General features: G+C 43.2%; 1 protein-coding gene across 1 annotated transcript in view; it reads right to left on the bottom strand.

Annotated features, from left to right (window-relative positions):
- Positions 1–11653, bottom strand: part of LOC116973990 (interleukin-18 receptor 1-like) — a 28284-nt gene extending 16631 nt beyond the window's left edge. Inside the window, exons 1-5 of the mRNA XM_033022124.1 lie at positions 11492–11653; positions 6777–6860; positions 5898–6177; positions 3156–3330; positions 1501–1645 (exon numbers count right to left, since the gene is read on the bottom strand). Of these exons, the coding sequence (XP_032878015.1) occupies positions 1501–1645; positions 3156–3330; positions 5898–6177; positions 6777–6834 (658 nt within the window). The 5' untranslated portion in view covers positions 6835–6860; positions 11492–11653. The remainder of the gene's footprint in view (positions 1–1500; positions 1646–3155; positions 3331–5897; positions 6178–6776; positions 6861–11491) is intronic.
- Between the last annotated feature and the right edge of the window lie 15225 nt (positions 11654–26878).

The raw sequence follows: 26878 nt of genomic DNA, 5'->3' as shown, positions 1-26878 counted from the left end.
ACCGCCATTCGATATGATCATGGCTGATCATCCAACTCAGTATCCCATCCCTGCCTTCTCTCCATACCCCCTGATCCCTTTAGCCACAAGGGCCACATCTACTCCCTCTTAAATATAGCCAATGAACTGGCCTCAACTACCTTCTGTGGCAGAGAATTCCACAGATTCACCACTCTCTGTGTAAAAAATGATTTTCTCATCTCGGTCCTAAAAGACTTCCCTCTTATCCTTAAAATGTGACCCCTAGTTCTGGACTTCCCCAACATCGGGAATAATCTTCCTGCATCTAGCCTGTCCAACCCCTTAAGAATTTTGTAAGTTACTATAAGATCCCCCCTCAATCTTCTAAATTCTAGTGTGTACAAGCCGAGTCTATCCAGTCTTTCTTCATATAAAAGTCCTGCCATCCCGGGAATCAGTCTGGTGACCTTCTCTGTACTCCCTCTATGGCAAGAATGTCTTTCCTCAGATTAGGAGACCAAAGCTGTACGCAATACTCCAGGTGTGGTCTCACCAAGACCCTGTACAACTGCAGTAGAACCTCCCTGCTCTTATACTCAAATCCTTTTGCTATGAATGCTAACATACCATTTGCTTTCTTCACTGCCTGCTACACCTGCATTCCTACTTTTAATGACTGGTGTACCATGACACCCAGGTCTCGTTGCATCTCCCCTTGTCCTAATCGGCCACCATTCAGATAATAGTCTACTTTCCTGTTTTTGCCACCAAAGTGGATATCCTCACATTTATCCACATTATACTGCATCTGACATGCATTTTCCCACTCACCCAGCCTATCCAAGTCACCTTGCAGCCTCCTAGCATCCTCCTCACAGCTAACACTGCCCCCCAGCTTCGTGTCATCCGCAAACTTGGAGATGTTGCATTCAATTCCCTCATCCAGATCATTAATATATATTGTAAATAGCTGGGGTCCCAGCACTGAGCCTTGCGGTACCCCACTAGTCACTGCCTGCCATTCTGAAAAGGACCCGTTTACTCCTACTCTTTGCTTCCTGTCTGCCAGCCAGTTCTCTATCCACATCAATACTGAACCCCCAATACCATGTGCTTTAAGTTTGCATACTAATCTCTTATGTGGGACCTTGTCGAAAGCCTTCTGAAAGTCCAGATATAACACATCCACTGGTTCTCCCTTATCCACTCTACTAGTTACATCCTCGAAAAAAATTATATAAGATTCGTCAGACATGATTTACCTTTCCTAAATCCATGCTGACTTTGTCTAATGAATTCACCACTTTCCAAATGTGCCAAATGAACATTGCCTTGTGGGATTGAGAACAAGTAGGTGGCAAGGAAGATCTCTGGAATATATGCGACTGGTACTGTTCTATGAAGTGTTGATGAAGTGCTGAATTTTAACTCCACAATTCATGGAAGTCAGCCGGATTGACAAATTTGGTTTCCGGCTCAATGTGGAAATGTTGTGAATAGAGTGCAGGAGTGCAAAGAATTATTGATAATGACTTTTACCTATGTGCAATTTCACTGTTCTTGAAACATTATATTGCACTCCACCATTTTCTAGAGTGAGCACACACAAGTAACATCCAGCATTTGTTTCCTCCACTTTCTGAATGGTATATGTATTCCCTGTGTGAACTTTGTCCTCTCGGTCCTGAAAGTTACAAGAATATAACAGCAGTATTTTCCATTTGCTCTATCAGGGTCACCAACTATTACACACTGTGAAGTCAATCATCTTTCATTCCATTGACTCATAGTGATTAATTACCACAGGAGATGAGTGGTTTAATCTTAAAGATTATCACCTGAACGCTGAAGGCAAATATTTTCTATTAATAGATTTTAACAGTTTTATGAATTGCACTCTGTTGTAATAATCTGTAGAGTTGACTGACATTGGCAGTGGGAGAATTATTCAAGTGCAATTCTGCCTGCACAATTTAGATATTACGGCATGTAAAGAGCCAACTCTTCCATTACTTTGTTTTTGATGGAATGGATTTAGCCTTTTATGCCCTTGTACCACCTAATACAAAAATGTAATCTCATTAAAAATTAGTTAATTCATTCACTATTGTTTGCAAAGTTGACATTACGTAGCATACTGCTGCATTCAGACTTATTTTCAAACTAAAGTGAAGAAACTTAATTCCATCGTTGCCAGATTTTGAATATTGTTGGTGTAGGAGTACAATTCTTTAAACAATTGGTCAATAGAACAAAAAAGGAAAAGGTAGAATGCAGGTATTTACATTGAACTGTAGCTCATACTCCAATATTACAAGTTGCTTATGGTCCATAAATGACTTCAGTTTAGTTTAAACATACAGTGCGGACCCAGGTCCTCCGACACACTGACCATGAATCCCTGCATACTAACACTATCCAACACGCACGAGGGACAACTTACATTTTTACCAAGCCAATTAGCTGACAAACCTTTATGTCTTTTGAATGTGGAAGGAAACCAGAGCTCCTGGAGAAAACCCAGGTGGGTCATGGGGAAAACGCACAAACTCCGTACAGACAGCACCCGTAGTCAGGAATCTAACCCGGGTCTCTGGCACTGTTAAGCCCCTGTCCCACTTACCCGAGTTACTCACAAATTCTCCCGAGTTTTCCCCTTGATTCAAACTCGGGGAATGTCCGTAGCGAGTCCGTAGGAGGCCGTAGGAGTCCGTAGATATTTCGTAGTGACTCGCAATGTCAGCCGTAGGTACTCGGGGCATCAGGTAAGTCGGGACATTTTTTCAGCACATTGAAAAATGTCCACGAGTAAAAGAAATAGCCCCGAGTACCTACGGCTGGCATCTCCAAGTTTGAATCAAGGGGAAAACTCGGGAGAATTCATGAGTAACTCGGGAAAGTGGGACAGGGGCTTAAGACAGCAACTCTACCGCTGCACCACCGTGCCGCCCACTAGCCACTGTGCTGCCCACTTTTGAAGTGTTACTTATTGTTTTAACTAATATCCATAACTCTTCCAACAGATGTGTTTTCAACACAATATTCTTACAGACTTTTTTTTAAATCTTCATTTGAAGTTAACAGGATTTTTAGAACTTCTTCACATATCTTATTAATGTAAGTAATTTAGCTATTAAAACTGATATGTAATCTATGGGTATAAATAGGTACATAAAATTAAAAAATGATTTTACCTTCAGCCATGTAACATTATTTTTCTCGCTGTTGTAATCTTCCAGGTTTGGACAAAGCAATGAGAAAAATCTTCCAACAATGCCGGTGTATTTATAAAAGTGATCATCGCACAATCCTTCCATCTTGTGCACATTTAAATATGTACTTGCACTACTAACATTATAAGTTCCATTGCTGTCAACAGAAAATCAATGCCATAAATGCAGCAATATTACAATTAATATTGATGTACAACCACAAATACGATAATGTTTAATCTCCAGCCTTTTTTAAGTGTTTTGGATATTTCTGCCTAAACCCGATTCAGATCTGGCTCTGGACTCTGGTCCTGACCACGGGGGGGAAATGGAGGAGGACTGGCCACATTTTGTGCCTTCCACCACAGTGATGAATGCTGTGGTGGATGTTTGTGTTACAGTTTTATTGTGGTTGTGTGTTCTTTATTATTGTATCGCTGCAGACAACCCAAATTTCCACCAGCCTGGCTGTGTGGCAATAAATTATATCTAATCTAATCTAATCACATTCGTCTTTAGTCACAATGTCTTGGGAGGACTCTCACCAGAATAATTACAGTGGTAAGGTGATCCACAATTAACTTCGCAAGGGCAGTAAGAGGCTAACAATAAATGCTGACCATTCCAGCAATAGGAACATACACAGGAACAAATTAAAAACAAGTACTGTGAAATAAGTTTAATTCAGCTTTGATATGTGGGTGTAGAGGAACAGACCATAGAAGCGATTTAGAGTCATAAGGTCAATGTATTATACAGTTCAGAAACAGGACCTTCAACCCAATTCATCCATGCTGCACAAGATATCCATCTAAGATAGTCTCATCTGCCCGGAATTTAACCAATACCCTTCTTGACCTTTCCTATCCATGTTGTCATTGTACCTGCCTCAACCACTTTCTCATGCCAGGCATAATAGTGAAAGAAGATAGACACAAAATGCTGGAGTAAATCAGCGGGACAGGCAGCATCTCTGGAGAGAAGGAATGGGTGACTTTTCGGGTCTAGACCATTCTTCAGATGAAGGGACTCAACCCAAAACGTCACCCATTCCTTCTCTCCATATATGCTGCCTGTCCCGCTGAGTTACTCCAGTATCTTGTGTCAATTTTAATGAAAATCATTGCCTGGAGTCATTTGGGTGTTATAACAGTTTATATCTTTGGTTTAAACTAACATCTGCAGTTCCTTCCTACACATGACCATGAAAGAGGTGTGATTGCATATTGTGCCAATTTGAACATCACTGGTGAAGATGTGGTTAGCTAGTTGCAGGAGTCTGATAATATCAAGTTAAGTTTATCAACCTAACATGAACTCCACTCTGCCCTTACTGGGCAACAGGTCATGTTGTAAAAGCACTCAGTTCATGAGATGAGAAAGCAAAACAAGATGGAAATGGTGATTAGCTGACATGGAAACTGAGCATATTGGAACTACTCAGTAGGGCAGGAAACACAATTAACCTTTCGCACTAATGGCATTTCATGTGAGCCAAATGCGGGCAGGAGGGACCAGTATAAATGGGCCTTTATGGTTGGTATTGGCAGGTTGGGCCGAAAGACCCGTTTCCATGCTGTATGACTATGACTCCAAGAACAGCTTTGTCCCAACAACCATCAAGCTCTTGAACACTGCACTCTAATCACTATCTCAGCAACAATGACCGACTATGTATCAGTTGCACAATGGACTTCAGTTTTGCACTATTTGATCTGGTTATCTAGTATTACTAATTATTAATGTATTATATTATTGATTATTGTATATTTTTTCATGGGATTTGAATGAACCTATGAAGCTGCAGAAGGTAAGAATGTAATTGTTCCTCTGTGGTAAATATAAAAACAATCTTGATTCTTAAGAAATTAGGTAATTTGGCCTACCCCACGCAACTTGTCATGCCATTGTACACGTATTCATTACAGAATTTAACCGAAAATATTATTTTAGGCTGTTTCACTAGAAATGCTGCACATTCCTTATGTATCAAAATCCATTACAACCAACATCTATGCACCCTCATATACAATCTAATAAATTCCTGTCTTTGAGGAGTGGCTACCCTAAGTTAAAAAAGTACTAGAATGCAAATTAATTGTTTTCTCTGGAACGCCAGAGGTAATGGGGAGATCTGAGGTATATAACATTAAGGAGGGAATAGACAGGGTTGACAGTCAGAACCTTTTTTCCACAGTGGAAATGCTGAAGACTAGAGGGCATAGCTTTAAGGTGAGAGGGGCAAAGTTGAAAGGAGAAGGGTGTAGAGGATGATGGATGCTGAGAATATGTTGCCAGGGTGGAAGTGGTGGAGTCAAATACAATAGTGGAGTTTAAGAAGCTTTTAGATAGGCACATGGATATGCAGAGAATGAAGGGATATGGATCATGTGCAGATAGATGAAATGTGTTAATCTTGGCATCATGTTTAGCACAGATATTGTGTGTCATAGGGTCTGTTCATGTGCTATGTTCTAGTGCAAAATGTTTGGTGGTCCACCAACATAGGAATAGCATTTATTAAAATCGTTATGTGTATGAAGGAACTGCAGATGCTGGTTTAAACTAATTATTTCTCTCCAGAGATGCTGCCTGTCCTGCTGAGTTACTCCAGCATTTTGTGTCTATCTGTATGAAAATCATTGCCAAGAGTCATTTGGATGTTATAACAGGTGGCAATGTGAAAAATCTGTACCGTGGATAATCACTTTTATTGCTACTTACAAGACGGAACAAAAGTATTTCCCAGTGTCATTCAATAATGCAGGCCAAAATCCCAATGAGATTTCATCATAGGTAATTCTGGCTGTTTCTTCTGAAAGCTTCTCCTGGCCACCTTCAGGTATATATTTGAACCAGGTGATGTTAAATCCGTGTGTATGAAAGTAGCTCATGGCAAGTAGGGTGGAGGCTTTGCACAGGTTACACTTTATACGGGCGTGCTCCCCTTCAGTAATGACGACCGCTTCATATTTATCTGGAGAACACTTGCCAATTACACTACCTACCAACAAAAGCAACAAAAATCAATCACTTGCAGAATTTACAATGAAACAGCAGTAACAGTGCACAGACTCTGTTACATCGATTTGATCTTTGGAATTTTTACTGAGAGTTCATGCCTTTCAAATATTTTCCTTTAATTCCTTTAAATAAGGGCGGTACGGTGGCGGAGCAGTTAAGTTGCTGCCTTACAGCACCAGAGCCCAGGTTCGATTCTGACCACAGGTACTGTTTATACGGAGTTTGTACCTTCTCCCTGTGACCGCGTGGGTTTTCTCCCACACTCCCAAGATGTGCAGGTTTGTAGGTTATAGGTAAGGTTGTAGGTAACCGGAGAACCTGGAGAAAACCCACATGGTCACGAGGAGAATATACAAACTCCGCACAGACAGCACCCATAATCAGGATCGAACCCGGGTCTCTGGCGCTGTAAGGCAGCAATTCTACCGCTGTGCCACCCTCTGAGTCTCCTTTCAGAAATAAAATATGTAATATATTAATATTAAGAAATAAAATGTAATAAATAAATATAAAATAAAATATAATAAATAAAAAACTAATTATAGCAGGCTTTAGAAAGCACACCACTGATTTGCTTACCTTGAATTCTTCCCACAACATAATAGAAAGCAAGCAGTGCTAAATATTTCAAGTCCATTCCTATGATCTGAAGACTGTTCAGCACTGCAATGACATTATTAATGTTCATTAATTTATTAAAAACAACAAATGGCAATAACATTCATAACAACTACCTCAATATTTGAAATTAAATTGAACTTATAAGAAATAAAATGTTCATTTGTGCCAACTGGCCAAATATTCTGCTCAAAGATACATAGACAATAGGTGCAGGAGAAGGCTATTTGGCCCTTCGAGCCATTCACTGTGATCATGGCTGATCATCCACAATCAGCACCCCGTTTCTGCCTTATCCCCATACCCCTTGATTCTGTTAGCCCGAAGAGCTCTCTTTAGAATGCATCCAGTGAATCGACCTCCACTGCCTTCTGAGACAGAAAATTCCACAAATTCACAGCTTTTGTAGAAATGTTTCTCCTCATCTCAGTTCTAAATGGCCTTCCGCTTATTCTTAAACTGTGGCCCTGGTTCTGGACTCCCCCAACATCGGGATCATGTTTCCTGCATCTAGCGTGTCCAATCCCTTAATCATTTTATATATTTCTATAAGATACCCTCTCATCCTTCTAAATTCCAGTGAATACAAGCCCAGCCGTTCCATTCTTTCATCATACGACAGTCCCGCCATCCCGGGAATTAACCTTGTGAACCTACACTGAACTCCCTTAATAGCAATAATGTCCTTCCTCAAATTAGGAGTCCAAAACTGTACACAATATTCCAGGCGTGGTCTCACCAAGGCCCTGTACAACTACAGAAGTACCTCTTTGCTGCTATACTCAACTCCTCTCATTATGGCCAACATGCCATTAGCTTTCTTCACTGCCTGTTGTACCTGCATGCTTACTTTCAGTTACTGATGTACAAGGACACCCAGGTCTCGTTGTACTTCCCCTTTTCCTAACCTGACACCATTCAGATAATAATCTGCCTTCGCGTTCTTGCCACCAAAGTGGATAACCTCACATTATTCACATTATAATTATTCACATTATCTGCCATGCATCTGCCCACTCACCCAACCTGTCCAACTCACCCTGCATCCTCATAGCATCTTCTTCACAGTTCACACTGACACCCAGCTTTGTGTCATCTGCAAATTTGCTAATGTTACTTTTAATTCCATCTAAATCATTAATGTATATTGTAAATAGCTGCTTTCGCAGCACCGAGCCTTGTGGCACCCAACTAGTCGCTGCCTGCCATTCAGAAACGGACCCGTTAATCCCTACTCTTTGTTTCCTGTCTGCCAACCAATTTTCTATCCATTTTCAATATCCTACCTGTGTGGGACCTTATCAAAGCTTTCTGAAACTCCAGGTACACTACATCAACTGGTTATCCCTTGTCCATTTTTCTTGTTACGACCTCAAAAAATTCTAGACGATTTGTCAAGCATGATTTCCCCTTCGTCAATCTATGCTGACTTGGACCGATCCTATTACTGCTATCCAAATGTGCCACTATTACATCTTTGATAATTGACTCCAGCATCTTCCCCACCACTGATGTCAGGCTAACTGGTCTATAATTCCCTGCTTTCTCTCTCCTGCCTTTCTTGAAAAGTGAGATAACATTAGATACCCTGCAATCCACAGGAACTGATCCAGAATCTATAGAACATTGGAAAATGATCACCAATGCATCCACAATTTCTAGAGCCACCAAGGGTCTTGGTGGTCTAAAAAAGTCTGCCTTATAAGTAGTTAAAGAGTTTAAGTTTAACTGAACACATTTGTCTTAACTAATGTTTTCCTCTTCACATACCTAAAGAGGCTTTTTCTATCCTTCTTTATATTCTTGGCTAGCTTACCTTCATACTTCATCTTTTCTCCCCGTATTGTCTTTTTAGTTACCTTCTGTTGATCTTTAAAAGTTTCCCAATCCTCTGGCTTCCCGCTTATCTTTGCTATGTTATACGTCTTCTCTTTTATTTTTATACTGTCCTTGACTTCCCTCGTCAGCCACGGTCGTCTCTTACCCCCCTTAGAATCTTATCAGCATATCCTACTTTATTTTCCACTTTGATGTATTTACCTATCTTCTTCTGAATACATATATGATGTTTACTTTTCCTCAATTGCTCCATGAAGTTGCAAATTCCTCATTGTTACCTATACCTCAGTAAAGAAGCTTCTTCCAACTTACTTATTCTGTTTATTTGTGACCCTCACTCCCGTTTTGCTTTCCCACATTTAGGAATAGAAGAGGAATAGATTGTTTCACCACTCAACAAAAACCTGGCTTGTATGTCAGTCATCTCCCCATAGCTACCTTTTCTCATATCCCTTAAAATTCTTAATTAACAAATATCTATCAGTCCCAGATTTGTAAATAACAATTCAGCTAGAGCCAACTTCTTTGGCAGAAAGCATTTCCAAATATCTCCTACCTCTTACATGTCATTAAACTGGAAAGAGTGTGAAAAAGATTTAAATGGATGTTACTGAGTCCAGAGAACTTGAGTTATAAGGAGAGGCTGGATAGACTGTTTTTTTTTTGCCGTGGAGCAGAGAAGGCTGAGGGGTAAGTTTATGCAGGTATATAAATTCACAGTGTCCGTGAAGGTAATGCGAGTAGCCACAGTCTTGTCCCCAGGGCTAGGGAATCTGAAACTGGAATGTATAGCTTTAAAGTGCGAGTAGGAAGATTTAAAAGGGAGATGAGGGGCAACTTTTTCCACAGAATATGAGTAGGTACATGGCTCATTTATAAAAGCAAATCAAATCAGCCATATGTCTCATAAAGCAACAACACACTTCTTCCACCTCTGTAAAGTTTCAGAAAAATAATTGTGAAAAGCACCAGAGACCCAGGTTTGATCCCGACTATGGGTGCTGTCTGTGCGGACTTTGTACGTTCTACGTGTGACCATGTGGGTTTCTCCAGATGCTCCAGTTTCCTACCACACTTTAAAGATGTACAGGTTTGTAGGTTAATTGGCTTCTGTGAATTGCTCCTAGTGGTGCTAGTGTTCAAGGGGATTGCTGGTCACCATGGACTTGGTGGGCCACTGTATCTCGAAAGTGTAAAGTCTAAAGATGGAAATTGCCACATTTCTTCAACAGAAATAGATTTACTATTAAAATAACCCAGGGTTGCAATTACAAAACACCGCTTCAGCACTGCAGGATGTCTGAAAGTATTTTACAATCAGTGAAATATGGTCACAGTTGTAATATAGGAAATTGGACATATTGAGTGATTGTAATATTGACCTTAATCTCAAATGCAAAATAAATAGTTGTAACGACTATATTTTTGACAACAATGATACTAGGAAAAATACTGGCTTAAATAATTTGGTTGATTCTCAGTATGGAACAAAAATATTTTAAACATAAGTTAATGTGATACTGCAACATTGCACAGACTTTCCACCGTTTAAAAATAATATTTCTTCATGAAACATTTGAGATACATGTAATGTATACAGCATCAGAATGGTCTATATCATTAACTAAACTAAGTTGTACTCAAAAACATGAATGATTGGAGAAAGTTTTCATGGCAGAAAATTACAACATTTATATTTCAGAAATAATTTATTTAAAAATGCATATTATAATTAAATAATATCTCAGCTCATGGTTAAAATAATATTACCTGTAGAAATAGTATGCACAAACAATTTTACTGAAATCATCATCGTTCGTTTTAATTACACTGTTGGAAAACTCTTCTACATTGACTATGAACATTATGCAGTTTAACAGAAAGTAGTCCACTTGCCTTAGAGTATAGGAGCAAAGAGCTGATGATAAAACTAAACAAATGCAGCTGTGATTAATGGATGGGTCACAAGATCAACAATTCTTGCTTTTCTTTTATCATAGGATATTGAACCCAATTCTGGAAACCATCCACCAATCCAAATGAGAAACCTAACCAGCAGAGATGAGAGATTGTTATTGGTTATGCTTGATTTCTTTATATGTAGTCCTAGTGTCATACATTATGGAAACAGGCCCTTCAGCCCAACTTGCCAATGCAGACCTCGATGCTCCATCTACGCTATTAATCTAAGCTCATCTGCCGGCATTTAGCCCATCTCCCTCTAAACCTTGTCTGAAGAAGGGTCTCAACCCTAAACGTCACCCATTCCTTCTATCCAGAGATGCTGCCTGTCCCGCTGAGTTACTCCAGCATTTTGTGTCTACCTTCCCTCTAAATCTTTTCTATTCATGTACCAGTCCAAATGTATTTTACATATAGTTATGGTACCTGCCTCAACTACTGTACCTCCTCTGGCAGCTCATTCCATATACACACCACCCTTTGAGTGAAAAAATTGTCCATCAAGTTGCCTTAAATCTTTCCCCTCTCGCCTTAAACTTATGTCCTCTAGATCTTGATTTCCCGACTCTTGGCAAACGACTCCCTGCATTCACCCTGTCTATTCTCCCCCCGTGATTTTAAACGCCGGTTTAAATGCAACTTCAATGGCTTTGCTGGTAAGTAGATATTTGGTTAACTTGCACTTTAAGGTCGCAACACAAACCCATCCACACTCAGGATGGGGAACAGGTTGAATTGCCAACACGTGACAGTACTGCCCGCTTATCTGTCGCGTTTCCCTCCAGGGTGCGCATGGATTTAACTCTACGACCCGCAAACGCAAGGTGGAGAGCGGATAGACAGTGGGTTAAGTAGCAGGCTGAGGTTATCGTTACCATTTAAATGTTCTCAGGTAGTTGTGCAAGAAAAAACTCTCCGCACCGACCTTCACAATGCCATCTTGTGACAAGCAGAGGGGACAGTGCCCATCTGTCCAGCTAGCCCTGTGATCGCCGTCCCATTAGCCGTACATTCGGCGGAGCTCAGATCTCGATGCGAGGAGGATGTGGCTGGCGAAACAACCGAGAGAGGACGCGAGGTTTTTATTGAGCAAGTGGGGAAGGAAGGGGAGGAGGTGCTGCATTGTTTAAAAACCCTAGCCCGGGTTTATGGTTGGAATGGCTCCAAGCTGCAGCCTGGGAAAAGCGATGGATTCTCCAGGATGCACCGTTCAGCGCTTAGCTACAGGCAATGGAAAACTGGCTTCTCTTGCTTAATGTTTCTTCACTGCCGTCTGTTCAAAGTTAAAATTGCAACACATCCAAAAGAACCAATGTGTTTGCAATGTAGCAGTGAGCACTTTTGGCAAGATCCTAATAAGAAAAACTAATCGCAAAGTGCTGGAGCCACAGATGCAGCCTGACCCGCTGAGTTTCTCCAGCACTTTATGTTTGGCTCAAGATTCCACCATCTGCAATTTCCCTGTGTCTACATTTTACTGCTCCAATGCGAAATCTCCTCAAAGTGTAGAAACAAGGAACCTCAGACACTAAGTGCTGGAGTAACTGAGCAGGCCAGGCAGCATCTCTGTTCAGGTCGCGACTCCCGAAGAAGGGTCTCAATTCGAAACTTCTGTGTTCTCCAGAGATGCTGCCTGACCTGCTGTTACTCCAGCACTTCTCCGCAAATTATGCTTACTTCGAGAAAAGCTTCCCTCTTCTCTCTGAGAGGAGTTCAGACCCCCTCTCAGTGCCCCCCCCCCCCCCCTCCCCCTCTGTGATTCCTGCTGCACTCCTGCTGTTGGATACTCCACAGATGCTGCCTGACCCACTGAGTTGGTCCAGCAATCTGTGTCTATTTTGTAATGCAGCAATGTAGTTCCTTGTGTCAGCATTATCGGCGATTTTCCAAATTATTCATTGTTCCGACTTGGATGTATGCGTTGTTTCGACTTGGAATTTTCTTGCGAGTCCCTCAGGGTTGAGGATCACTTACTTCCACTTAGGTTCTTTGAGTTCCCATGTGGTGATGAGGTTGATGTAGGACTCTACATGGATGGAGGTGGTTACACGAATGGAGGTGGTGATGCCTGGTGGGATGGTTTGTGAGATAGTACACTCCACCTACCATTAGACAGGGTTTGTGCGCTGTCCTGACACATGGACTCAGAGTTCTCAATATGATCCTGGGTACTCCTGAAGCAATGATTGGCCAGAGATTCCCGGGAGTCAGTGGAGATGACGCGTCTCTTCCAAGAAAGACTAGACTTTAGAGATACAGTGCAGAAACAGGCCCCTCGGCTCACCGACTACACATCGACCTGCAATCAATCTGTACACTAGCACTATCCTACACACTAGGAACAATTTACAATTTTTACCAAAGCCAATTAATCTACAAACCTGCACATCTTTGTACTGTGGGAGGCAACTGGAGCACCCGGAGAAAACCCACACAGTCACAGGGAAAACATACAAACTATGTACAGACATCACCCGTAGTCAGGGTCAAACCCGGATCTCTGGCGCTGTAAGTCAGCAACTCTACAACTGCAACACAGTGCCAGTTAGAGCATGTGTTCTTATTCTCTGTCTCACTGGTAATCTCCACTCACAACAGAGCTCAAGACAATCTGCTGTCAGCTGGAGTTATATAGGGCATATAATGTACATATCAGCGCAGTGAGCAAACAGAAACTGCCAAGATCACCAACTGAAGAAAGGAAAGGAAGATATTATCTGCTGACTCGTATTTAAGTAAGAAGTTGTAGTCATGAGTAGTTGAGACAGGCAGGAGGTGGTTGTTCTGCTTTTTTTCCGTCCCCTTCTTCTCTTCCTCTTCATTTCTTCCCCTTTCAGTGGAACACACAAACCTACAGAGCCAGGAATAGATTTCTTCCCAGCTGCTGTCAGGCAACTGAACCATCCTATCACCAAATACAGAGTAGTCCTGACCTAACATCTATTTTGTTGGAGGCCCCCACACTATCTTTTATCGGACTGTACTGGACTTTATCTTGCACTAAACATTTTTCCATTATCCTATACCTGTACACTGTGGACGGCTTGATTGTAATCGTGTATAGTATTTTCGCTGACTGGATTTCACGCAACAAAGTGACAATAATAAACAAAACTAAAATCAAAACAAGTAGCAGGAAAGGTTGAGCCCTCTTGTAGGTAGGAAATTTTTAAATATGTTTTTTTAATCTCAAATTGCACTTGCTAAATCAATTGTGGCCCCAGTGCTGATTCTTGTATAACTCCAATTTCCAGCTAAAGTCACTCAAAATACCATATATTATACTAATTTATTTTTGTCTTGCAGTCAGCTGGCACTTGTCTATTAAATTCTCATATTTTGATATTCATCAATCTATTATGCATCATTTTATCTGAAGCCATTGAAAAGCAGGATAAAGTCAATCTAATGCTTTACTCTTGCCCACACATTGAATATTTATATTACTGAATTACTAGTAATTGCATTACTAAACAAAACATATATCCATGTTCTCTGGAGAGGATTACTGATCCATTGAGTTACATCAGCACTTTATGACTTTTATTGATGTAAAAAGACTGGACCTTGTAGAACTTCTGAACCCAAGTTTTAGTTCTAAGAAAATATAGCCAACACTTCTGCAAATTCTAATTTACAGAAACAAGACCATGGATTTCACCTAAGCCATAACAATTCAAAATTGCTATGTATTCCTGATATTGTCATCCCAGCTTCCATATCCAGCCCCTCCTATCCCTGTGTCCTGGGCCTCCTCCATTGTCAGAGTGAGGCCCAGCTCAAATTGGAAGAACAGCACCTCATATTTTGCTTGGGTGGCTGACACCCCAGCAGTATGAACATTGACTTCTCTAACTTGAAATAGCCCTTGCTTTCCCTTTCTCTCCATCCCCTCCCCTTCCCAGTTCTCCCACCAGTCTAACCATCTCCGACGACATTCTATCTCCGTCCCACCCACTCCCCTGACATCAGTCTGAGGAAGGGTCTCGACCCGAAACATCACCCATGCCTTCTCTCCAGAGATGCTGCCTTTCCCGCTGGGTTATTCCAGCATTTTGTGTCTGCCCTCCTATCCCTCTCCAGGGGAATGTTCCTACCAGCACCCAGTCTATTGAATCGATTTTGATGAAGTCTCCTCTTAATATACAAAATTCTATTAAACACAGGCTTAATCAATCCAAACTTTCGTTATACCGCAGTCCCTTCATTGGAGGAGTCAGACTAATGGACATACATTGTACTCCCTGCGAGACAAGCATGTTGTTTCTTATTAAATAAAACAAAACCACACACAATAAACCAGGTGACATCTCACCAAAGCCCTGTATAATTGTGGTAAGACATCACAGCCCCTGCAACGAAAACCTCTTGCAATAAGTACTAACATTCTTTGTACTACCCTGCACACTTGCACTATCTTCATACTACAATCTTCTACCAAAGCCAATTACCCTATAAACCTGCACATCTATGGAGTGTGGGCGGAAACCGGTGCATTCGGAAAAAACGCATGCGGTCATAGGGAGAACGTACAAAATCCTTACAGACAGTACCCATAGTCAGGATCAAACCTGCATCTCTGGTGCTGTTAATCAGCAAATCTACTGCTGCACCACTGTGCCACCCCCACTCTTTCAATCTATCACCATTTCCGTTTTTCTGTTCTTTCCTCCAAAATGAGTATGTTAACATTTATTTCCTTTATGCTGCATCTCCCAGGGTATTTCCCTTTCACTCAACTGGTCCAAATTGCCTTGAAGCTCTTTTTTTACATCCACCTGATAACTCACGATCCCACCCAATATTGCTGCATCAACACATTCGGCAATGTTACATTCAGTTCCCTCATCTAAGTCATTGACAAGCATTGAGAATAGCTGAGACTCGAGCACTGATCCTTGTGATACCCCATTACTTGGTGCTTTGTACACCTCCATTCAACAGCATTATATAAATCACAAAATACTGGTACACAAGTACACCAAGTGATGAGAAGAGAAAGCAGAACGTTATCATGTACTCTGAGGGAAATTGAAGAGAAAAGTAGGGATGGAGACACAAGAGACCGCAGATGGTGAAATCTTGAGTGAAAAACAAACTATTGCAGGGTCTCAATGGGTCAGGCAGTATCTCGTGAAGGGAAAAGGACAGATAACATCTAGAGTCAGAACAAATCAATCTGAAGAAAGGTCCTGATACAAAATGTCATGAGTGACTCCATCAGTTTGATTTTACACATACTTTAATAAGGATGTTATGCTGACGTCTTCTTCTTCTTTTCATGTCCATCTTGTTACAAATGTTGACCTCGCTGTCATCGTCAGTCCTGAAAAGAACGCAAGCTTCCGGCGACAATCAGTGGGAGCCATCACTTGTTGCAATAGATGATGGTGGTAGCAGAATTAGCTCAGGATACGTCCAGTTTCCAGCCCCGTGACGTGGACACTTCTGCTATGGGGCCATGCTGAAGTTAGATAGGGCACACTAAAGCCCCTGTCCCACTTTGGCGACCTTGCCCGCTACCCATGGTCGTTACAAGGTCACCACGAGGTCGCAGGAGGTTTTGGTCACTCTCCCTAATGGTCGAAAGTGGTTTCCGCGTGGTCGAGGCTTCATCGAAGTTGCTGCTTTTTTTTTTCACAACATGTTTAAAACCGGCCTCGACTAAAAATAGGTTGCCGTTTGGTCGAAGCCAGTGGAGTGGGGTCGCTATTTACTTACAGCAGTCGAAGGCAATCTCCTTCGCTGACCAGCCATTGGAGTTTCACAACCTAGAAGACCCACCGGTAGGTAAAATGCCTGCTAAACTTTATTAAACTTCTCCACTCCTTCTCCTCCCCTTCTCCCCACTTCTCTCTCCCCTATCTGCTTCTGTCTCTTTCTCCTTCTCTCCCCTTCTCTCGTTGCATACTCATGTTTCAAATGTATATGTTTTCAAGTCATAAGGTCATATAGCACACAAATGGGCACACATTTTGTTTGTTCACACTAATCTTATTTACCTGCATTACTTCCTTATCCTTCTTTGCCTTGCCAATTCAAATGTTTGCCAAAATGCCTATTAAATGTCGTGTATATATCTGATTTTATCAGCTCTTCTAGCAGCATGCTCCAAATATTAATCACTTTCTGTGAAAAACGATTTCGCCTCAATTCTATTCCTATCACTTATGACCTTGTGATCTTATGACTTTATATCCGATCCCTGCCTCTCATAATTTTATATTTCTCTGTCAGGTCATCCCTTCTGCTCAAGGGAAATTGATCCCAGTTTATCCAATCTCTCCCCATAACTCCTTCAATTCAGGCAACATCTTCCGATGAAATCTCTCCAACACCATCATATACTCTCATACACTCTCCATCGCAGGGGACAGGCTTCTGACTGACATACACTACTCCATCGCAGGGGACAGACTTCTGACCGACATACACTACCTCCATCGCAGGGGACAGACTTCTGACTGACATACACTACCTCCATCGCAGGGGACAGACTTCTGACCGACATACACTACTCCATCGCAGGGGACAGGCTTCTGACTGACATACACTACTCCATCGCAGGGGACAGACTTCTGACTGACATACACTACCTCCATCGCAGGGGACAGACTTCTGACCGACATACACTACAAACCAACTGACTCACATGGCTATCTGGACTACACGTCTTCCCACCCTGTACCCTGTAAAGACTCCATCCCCATCTCCCACTTCCTCCGCCTACGCCGCATCTGTTCCCAGGATGAGACGTTCCACACCAGGGCATCGGAAAAGTCCTCGTTCTTCAGGGAACGGGGATTCCCCTCCGCCACCATAGATGAGGCTCGCACCAGGGTCTCATCCATACCCCGCAACACTGCTCTCTCTCCCCATCCCCGCACTCGCAACAAGGGCAGAGTCCCCCTAGTCCTCACCTTTCACCCCACCAGCCGGCAAATACAATAAATAATCCTCCGCCATTTCCGCCACCTCCAACGCGACCCCACCACTCGCCACATCTTCCTATCTCCCTCTATGTCTGCCTTCCACAAAGACCGCTCCCTCCGCAACTCCCTTGTCAATTCTTCCCTTCCCTCCCGTACCACCCCCTCCACGGGCACTTTCCGTTGCAACCGCAAGAAATGCAACACCTGTCCCTTTACCTCCCCCCTCGACTCCATTCAAGGACCCAAGCAGTCGTTCCAGGTGCGACAAAGGTTCACCTGTATCTCCTCCAACCTCATCTACTGCATCCGCTGCTCTAGATGTCAGCTGATTTACATCGGGGAGACTAAGCGTAGGTTGGGCGATCGTTTCGCCGAACACCTCCGCTCAGTCCGCAATAACCTACCTGAACTCCCGGTGGCTCAGCACTTCTACTCCCCCTCCCATTCCCAATCCGACCTCTCTGTCCTGGGTCTCCTCCATTGCCAGAGTGAGCAACACCGGAAATTGGAGGAACAGCACCTCATATTCCGCCTGGGTTGCTTGCGTCCTGATGGCATGAACGTTGAATTCTCCCAGTTTTGCTAGCCCTTGCTGTCTCCTCCCCTTCCTTAACCCTCGAGCTGTCTCCTCCCATCCCCCTGCCCTCGGGCTCCTCCTCCTCCCTTTTTCCTTCCTTCTCCCCCCCACCCCCCATCAGTCTGAAGAAGGGTTTCGGCCCGAAACGTCACCTATTTCCTTCGCTCCATAGATGCTGCTGCACCCGCTGAGTTTCTCCAGCATTTTTGTGTACCTACCATCATATTCCTATTGTAGTGGTGGTACAATACAATACAACACTGTGCATAATAATCCAATTGAAGTGTTTTGCAAAAGAGTAACATAATGTACCAACTTTTGTACCCTGACCTTTGAAAGCTAAGATGTTAATCCCGTTAACATCCTTTTTCCATATTGAACATGTGCCTTTCTCTGCACCATATCTACCCATGTTGCCACTTGAACACCTAGGTCTAGCATCAACATTCCTGAGTGCACTACCATTTACCATAGAAATCAGTCGGCACTGATGACCATTATGGGCTCCACCTTTCCTTGGTCATCGGTGCCAGCTTTGATTTGTTTGGAATCTTTTCATAACCCTGGTTTCCCTCTCCGCTGACTCTATGTCTGAAGAAGGGTTTCAACCCGACATGTCACCTATGCGTTTTCTCCAAAGATGTTGCCTGACCCACTGAGTTACTCCAGCATCCAACATCTCACTCAGCCAGGCAGTAGTGCCCAACTGTCTCAAAAGTGCCACCATCGTCCCCGTCCCGAAGCAGCCCAACCCAGCCTGTCTCAATGACTTTCGTCCAGTGGCTCTCACACCCATACTAATGAAGTGTTTTGAGCGGCTGGTCATGCAGCATATCAAAAACTGTCTCCCTGCCAACCTGGACCCACTGCAGTTCACTTACAGAGCCAACCGGTCCACAGAGGACGCAGTCTCTACAACACTCAACCTCGCACTATCACATTTCGACTGGAAGAATACCTATGCCAGGATCCTCTTCATAGACTTCAGCTCCGCTTTTAACACAATCATCCCACAGCAGCTGGTGGAGAAGCTGAAGCTGTTGAAGGTGGCACTTGCAACTGGGTCCTTAACTTTTTGACACAACGGCAGCAGACAGTCAGGGTGGGCAGTCGGACATCAAGAACCATCGCTGTAAGCACTGGCTCACCCCCAAGGCTGTGTCCTAATCCCCCTGCTGTTCAGTCTGCTTACTCATGACTGTACTGCCAGACTCAGCAATAATTATATCAATAAGTTCGCTGATGACACAACAGTGGTGGGTCTCATCAGTGACTACAATGAGTCGGCATACAGGATGGAAGTGGAGCTGCTTACGGAGTGGTGCAGATCTCACAATCTCACCCTCAATGTGGAAAAGACAAAGGAAATGGTGATTGATTTCAGGAGGGCTGGAAAACACCATCACACTCCACTGCATATTGATGGTGCTGCTGTGGAGAGGGTCAGCAGTGTGAAGTTCTTGGGACTTCACCTGGCGGATGACTTGACCTCAAACGACCAACACCACAGCAGTCATCAGCGGCTCTACCCCTCCGGAGACTAAGAAAAGCAGGTCTCCCCACTGTTCACCTAACGACCTTCTACAGTCAAGTTAAGTTAAGTCAAGTTTATTCTTCACATACACATACGAGATGTGCAGTGAAATGAAAAGTGGCAATGCTCACGGACTTTGTGCAAAAAGACAAACAAACAACCAAACAAACTACAAACAGAATGGAACAGAATCACATATTCTTTTACATATTAAATATTGTGGGTGGAAGGAAAAGGGGAAAAAAACAGCAATTAAAAAAAAAAAAGCAGTAGAGTGGTACAGTAAAAGTTAGTCCCTGGTGAGATAGGAGTTTACAGTTCTAATGGCCTCTGGGAAGAAACTCCTTCTCAACCTCTCCGTTCTCACAGCATGGCAACGGGGCACCATCGAGAGTACATTGACCTACGGCATCACTTCCTGGTTTGGGAGCTGCAAGGCTTATGAGCAAAACCAACTTAACAGGATTGTGAAGACAGCCAGTAGGATCATTGCTGCCCCAATCCCATTCCTGTTGGAGATCTATCAGAAGCGGAGCATCAGCAGAGCCATCTCCATTATCAAGGACCCCTATCATCCATCACACCACATCTTCTCCATTCTGCCATCTGGGAAGAGGTACAGGAGCATCAGCTGCAAAACCAGCAGGATGTTACACAGCTTCTTTCCACAGGCAATAAGACTGGTTAACGGACTGTGTTCCCTCCCCATACATCATACACCAACACATCTAACCTCGTCCATACTTTGACAGCTAGGCACCTGTCAAAGCAAAGCCACTGTTCGGTCTGAATGTCTGTTTTTATTTCAATTTTTAGGCCTATTTTAGATATGGTAATTTTAATTTTTAAAGCTATATGTATTTATTCTGTTTTTATTAACTGCACTGACGGGAACTGATTGAGAAACATTTTTTTTGTTTCATCTGTGTATGTAAGTACTCAGTTAAAATGATATAAAGTAAATACTGAATACTGAATTTTGTGTCTATCTTCGGTGTAAACCAGTATCCGTAGTTCCATCTTACTCATTGGAGACATGCCAGACTTCCTCAGTCTTCTAAGATAGTGAAGGCGTGGGTGTGCTTTCTTGGCCATAGCTTCAATGTGGTTGGTTCAGGACAAATTGTTGGCAATGTTTACACCTAAGAATTTGAAACTCTTGACCATCTTCACTTCGGCACCATTGATGATGTTCGTTACATTGACAATAATAATGTACGGCACTATTGATGAGTCATGAACTTCACCTCCCTGAACAAATAACGTACCAGAACCAAGTGGCAAGTAACAGTCACTCCAACCCGCTAAGTAGGTGTCAAAACCAAAGTGCAAGTCTTCCCCTATTTGGTGCTTCAGTGGAACATTTAGAGTACGCAGCAGAAGCCTAACAACAATTAAAGTGTAATGAATTTTAAAGCAATATTTTCTTAGCAGAAAGGCCGTGAGTAAAGAAAATACGGAAGATAACTATGTTTGATAAATTTAATTTCAATAGTTATTCATAACTTTAATCAATTACTGAGGTCTTATTTGATAATGCTATATCTACATGACATTTATAGAGGATGCAACTGGGCCAACATATAATTTAAAAAAAAGATGAATTATGAATTTACCTATACAGACAACTTATAATGATATCATAAATTACACTGTTAATCCCACAAACTATTTGGGCAAATTTATCAAAAAATTGGAATTCACTTTTTTTGATGACCAAAGTCATCATCATTGCATGTAGTACCAGGAATGCAGGAGCAAGTAACAAGGTCACAAATTTACTTTAGTAACATTTTTGAAGGGAACCTGAATTCCCAGCGCTGTAGAATTAGAATTAGATTCCTTTATTGTCATTCAGACCTTTCAGTCTGAACGAAATTATGTTGCCTGCAGTCATACACAGAACCAATAAAAACAAAACATACAATAAACACAAATTAAACATCCACCACAGTGAGTTCACCAAGCACATCCTCACTGTGATGGAGGCAAAGTCTTAGTCTCCGTCTCTTCCCTCCTTGTTCTCCCTCTGCGCTGAGGCGATCTATCCAGGCTGGAGATGCCGCCCTCCAGTCCAGCGGACCTCCGTGGTGATGTCGCCGCCGCCGAAAGCCGGAACGCCGTCTCCGCTCCGAGACGGCCCACCACAGCATCAGCTCCGGGCCGCCGCCCCAGCTCCGGGTCCTGCAGTCTCCGCTCCGGGCCACCGCCCCAGCTCCGGGTCCCGCAGTCTCCGCTCCGGGCCACCGTCCCAGCTCCAGGCCGCTGCCCCAGCTCCGGTGTCCGGTGTAGTGTTGCAACATCTCTTGGTTTCCACTTGGAAAGTTACATTGAGTCATAACCTACTTGGGCCCCAATGGGAGCGCTCCCAATCCAGCGTGGCTGCCACCACTTTACTGCACGGCAATCAGAGAACGGCCTTAACAACGTACACTCTACTGACCAGCAGCAGCACAGCTGATGGTTGCCATGTTGGAGAGGTTCTGGGCAGGGCATGGAGAGCACACCAAGGTTCCAGTGAGGGAACTGAAATGTGAGCAAATCCCACAAATGGTGTGAATGACAATCCATGTACAACAGAGCAAAAGGCAGATAAAACCCCACCCACACCCCACAAACCGCACTTCCTATTACATCCCCAGGCCCACCGCTCACATGTGTCCCAACACCGGTTGAGCCTATAAATGTGTTGTGGCGCAGTGGAACGACACCGAGGTAAGTTGCTACACTAGCAACTTACAGTGAAAACCACACCAACGCTTACAGTAGGGTGAACGTACATGGTTTACCCTCTTTATGGTGATAAGAATGTCCAGGACTATGGGGTCACTGTCTCTCATTGTCAGACTGCAAGTGCGATGATGCTGGCGATCTCGGGCTCGCTCAATCAGCTTAGTCTTGGTCTTGAAAGGTGGGAGGTGTGGCAATCTCAGGCTTCTTCCTGTGGTTCACCCTTGCCTCGTGAGGAGTGGCTGACGGGACAGGCTTCTTTCTGGTGGATCAACCCTGGGCATGAAAAGGCAATGCTGGTGGTCTCTGGATTATCCTGGAAGCCAGTCTTAGCAGGGGTGTGTGAGAGATGATTGGGTTAACGTAGGAGGGGTTTTGATAGCTCTGAGCTATACTCGCTGGAGTTTAGAACGATGAGGGAGGATTTTATTGAAAAATACCAAATAATGCAAGGCCTAGGTAGAGTGCACACGGAAAGGATGTTTCCAGTAATGAGAGATTCTTGCACCAGAGGGCCCAGCCTCAGAATAAAAGGATGTACCTTTAGAACAGAGATGAGAAGTAATTTATTAGCAATCGATGTAACTGTTCTGTCATCATTCTTTAAATTCTTGGTTTGAACTTCAGTCCAGCTTGCACTAGTTCAATCTTGCCTGCTGTAAGGCAGAGGAGTGATGACAACAAGGGAAATTTACAGTGATAATAGCAGGGGGAATGTTGCATGGCATAACAACTACTTAACTATCAACTGACTTAAAACCACAAGGTTTATTGCATTTTTCCACTTTTTGCACAATCTCCTCCATTAAGTATCTCCAAACTTTGAGATTCTTGCACAGAACACAAAGTGCTAGAGTAACTCAATGGAGAAGATGTGGTGTGATGGATGATAGGGGTCCTTGATAATGGAGATGGCTCTGCTGATGCTCCGCTTCTGATAGATCTCCAACAGGAATGGGATTGGGGCACCAATGATCCTACTGGCTGTCTTCACAATCCTGTTAAGTTGGTTTTGCTCATAAGCCTTGCAGCTCCCAAACCAGGAAGTGATGCCGTAGGTCAATGTACTCTCGATGGTGCCCCGTTGCCATGCTGTGAGAACGGAGAGGTTGAGAAGGAGTTTCTTCCCAGAGGCCATTACTGTAAACTCCTATCTCACCAGGGACTAACTTTTACTGTACCACTCTACTGCTTTTTTTTTTTTTTTTAAATTGCTGTTTTTTTTCCCCTTTTCCTTCCGCCCACAATATTTAATATGTAAAAGAATATGTGATTCTGTTCCATTCTGTTTGTAGTTTGTTTGGTTTGCACTAGCATTCGGGTTAAGTTATTGAATTTAGTCGTTTCTCATACGTTCTCATAAAATCTATGAGTATTGTGTTTACACGCCTGTTATGTTGCTGCAAATAAGAACTTAATTGTTCTGTTGTGGGTGCACATAACAATTATACATTCTTGACTCGACTCTTCACTCATGCATTTGTGCAATAGCTAACAGGTAACCATTGCACTCTGCGCCGTTAAAAAGAGTCAGCAGTTAGTCAGGAAGTGACTATTCGCCTCCAAAGAGCAACCCTTTGATAGGTGGCTTCACTAAATGGTGTGACTCAATATTCCTCCAGCAGTTTTTTTTTTTGTTTGCTCAAGATCTGCAGCATCTGCAGTCGCTTGCGATTTAATACTATGTTCCGCTGCGATCTAACTAATGGATGGCCCATGCTGAAGCACACGCAGCATTGAAATGCTAATACGACAATTAGCAAGAATATTGAACAATACAGTAACACGTAGCTCAGAGGACACTGGGGTTTAATTTTACAAATGCCATTTTCACAAAGCAAGTCACTTTTGGCAACGATACCGGTTTTTAAGAAGGCAGACTTTGCACTGACCACTTGAAAATATATCAGTGGTAACTGGCAATGTAAATATGATGGTGTGCCTGCCACCAAAGCAGCAGGCACCGTGGGAGGAAGGTGGGACAGGGGGAGATGAATGTGGACGGACAGGGGGTGAAACAAAAAGATAAAGAGCTGGTTTCAGTCCATCAGCAGTACAAAACATGAAACAGCTGGTCACATGGCTAAGAAGCTGAAGTGCTTCAGGCTGCTGTTGGACTGAAACTAGCTCTTTATCTTTTTGTTCCCCAGAATCACTTCAAGCCCGGTCTTAGCGGTAGGGGGATTGGGGGTGGGGGAAAAGTATCTATAGCTTGGGACTTGCCTAAGTGATTACTGAGATGGATTATCATTCCACACCAAATTTATTAGACATTTTATGCAATTATCACAACATTATGCTGGATATGGATCAAAGGACTATGTATAGTACATGCTTGTAAATTAGTAAAACAAATGTTCTTCTTTAAGTACTGCTGTTTCTGGGATGGGGTGACTGATTACAAATAACATACATTCTATATTTTGTCATAATGCGGCTGAAACAATGGCATATTTTGTGATATTTATTGAGATAGAAAGATACACATCTGAGTTTGGGCAAAATATTACCTTGCAACATTCTATATATCTGATAGATATTGTGAAATGGAATTCAGAAATTATGGGAGGATTACATAAAACTACAATTCAAAGCTAATGAATATACTGAGTATTCTTATTTCCATCATGAACATACAATAGTGATATAGGATACCAGGTCCTACTACGGTAAACTCACGAGCTACTATGTTAAAAAGTATCAAATTTTTCCATCCCGAGTATATTTTACTCATGGACATTTTTCAACATGTTGAAAAATCTTCACGAGTTACCACGTTTCCCGAGTACCTGCTGTTAGCGCTAAGAGACGTCCCGAGCACCGACGTACCCGCAACGTTCATTCTATGTGCTTACCACAAGTTTGATTTTTTTTAAACTCGGGAGAGCTCTTGGGTGAACTCGCACAGTGGGACAGGGCTTTAACTCAGCAGGACAGGCAGCGCAGCGACTCTGGAGAGAAGGCCCTTCTTCAGACTGAACTGAAGTCTCGTCGGTGAGAGTACTTGTGATTGTCTGAAGAAGGGTCTCGACCAAAAATGCAACCATCTCCCCAGAGCCCATGCCCGTCCCGCTGAGCCACCTTCAACTTCAGAGCTAAACAAAAAACACAGAGTGCTGGAGGAACTCAGCGGGCAAGGCGGCTGGCTCACCCGCTGAGTTTCTCCAGCATTTTCGTTTACCGCAAAACGTCAATGATTCCGGGAATGCCGAGGCGACAGGGTGAGAGAATGGGAGTGAGAGAGCTAGAGAGAGATGAGATGGGGAGCAGGAGAGAGAGAGAGAGAGAGAAAGAGAGAGAGAGAGAGATAGAGAGGAAGGGAGAGAGCGAAAGACAGAGAGACACAACGTGCGTCGGTAGGTGAATGACTAACCTGCACACCAAGAAGAAGCCCCATCTCGTGGTCCGGAGCCCTCAATCATGATGGTGAGTTTTAAGAAATTCTCAATATGTCATCAATGCTTCGATCTACATTCCTCAGTAAATGTAATTGTGTTTTGAACAAGTATTAATGACACCAAGTGAATTTTATTCAAAGGAACGCGGCATCATTAATACTTGTTCAAAACACAATTACATTTACTGAGGAATGTGGATCGATGCATTGATGACAAATTGTATAACTACGTGTTAACTACTTGCTGTTAACAAGTGCTAACAGTAGTAGTTAACAAATCATTTGTGTCTGATGGCCGTGCAGCGGTTGTTATCCATGTTCATTTTAAAAAAATCCGGATGGCGAATGTTTTAAAAAAAATCTTTATTTAACAAAGCGAATTCGTATTTCCGTACTTAATACAGAACATTAGTGCGGGGCCCCCCTTAGGCGCGGGGCCCAATTGGGAGCAATCGGTGCAATCGGCCTAAGGCCAGCCCTGGATAGATAGAATGCCATTTATTGTCATTTAAACATACAACATTCAAACGAGATTACGTTCCTGCAGTCATAACAGCAAAGAAACCAAAACACATAATTGACACAATTCCACACAAACATCCAGTGAATCTCCAAACACCTCCTCACTGTGATGGAAAGCAAAAGACTTATCTTTTCCCTGTTCTCTGTTCTTTATTCTTCTTCTCCCACAGTCAAGCAATCAAACTGCTGCATCGAGCTGATCGGGGCTTTTGATGTTAGAGCCCCTGGCAGACGATGGTAAGTCCCGCGGCCGTTTAAGCCACGCCGGGCGATGTAAGGCCCTGCTCCGGGTCGATTTAAACCCCTCGATTCGGGCGGGAGAAGTTGCCGTTGTGGGAACTCCAAAAAGCGGTCTCCCACCAAAGACCCGCAAGCTCCCGATGTTACCGTCCACAGAGCCTGCAGCCGGAGCCTCCGAAGCTCCGAAGTCGGGTCGCAGCCGCGTGCCACCACAGCGCTCCGAAATCGGCCAGCTCCGCGATGGTGAGTCCGCAGGCTCTGCGACTGGAGCCCCAGGTCGATTCCGGTTGGAGGCTGCTGGCTTCACGATGTTAGGCCCCAACGACAACG

Source organism: Amblyraja radiata, chromosome 6, assembly GCF_010909765.2.
Source record: "Amblyraja radiata isolate CabotCenter1 chromosome 6, sAmbRad1.1.pri, whole genome shotgun sequence".
Lineage (NCBI taxonomy): Eukaryota > Metazoa > Chordata > Chondrichthyes > Rajiformes > Rajidae > Amblyraja > Amblyraja radiata.
Note: the sequence above shows the minus strand (reverse complement) of the source record. Positions and strands in the feature narration are given on the sequence as shown.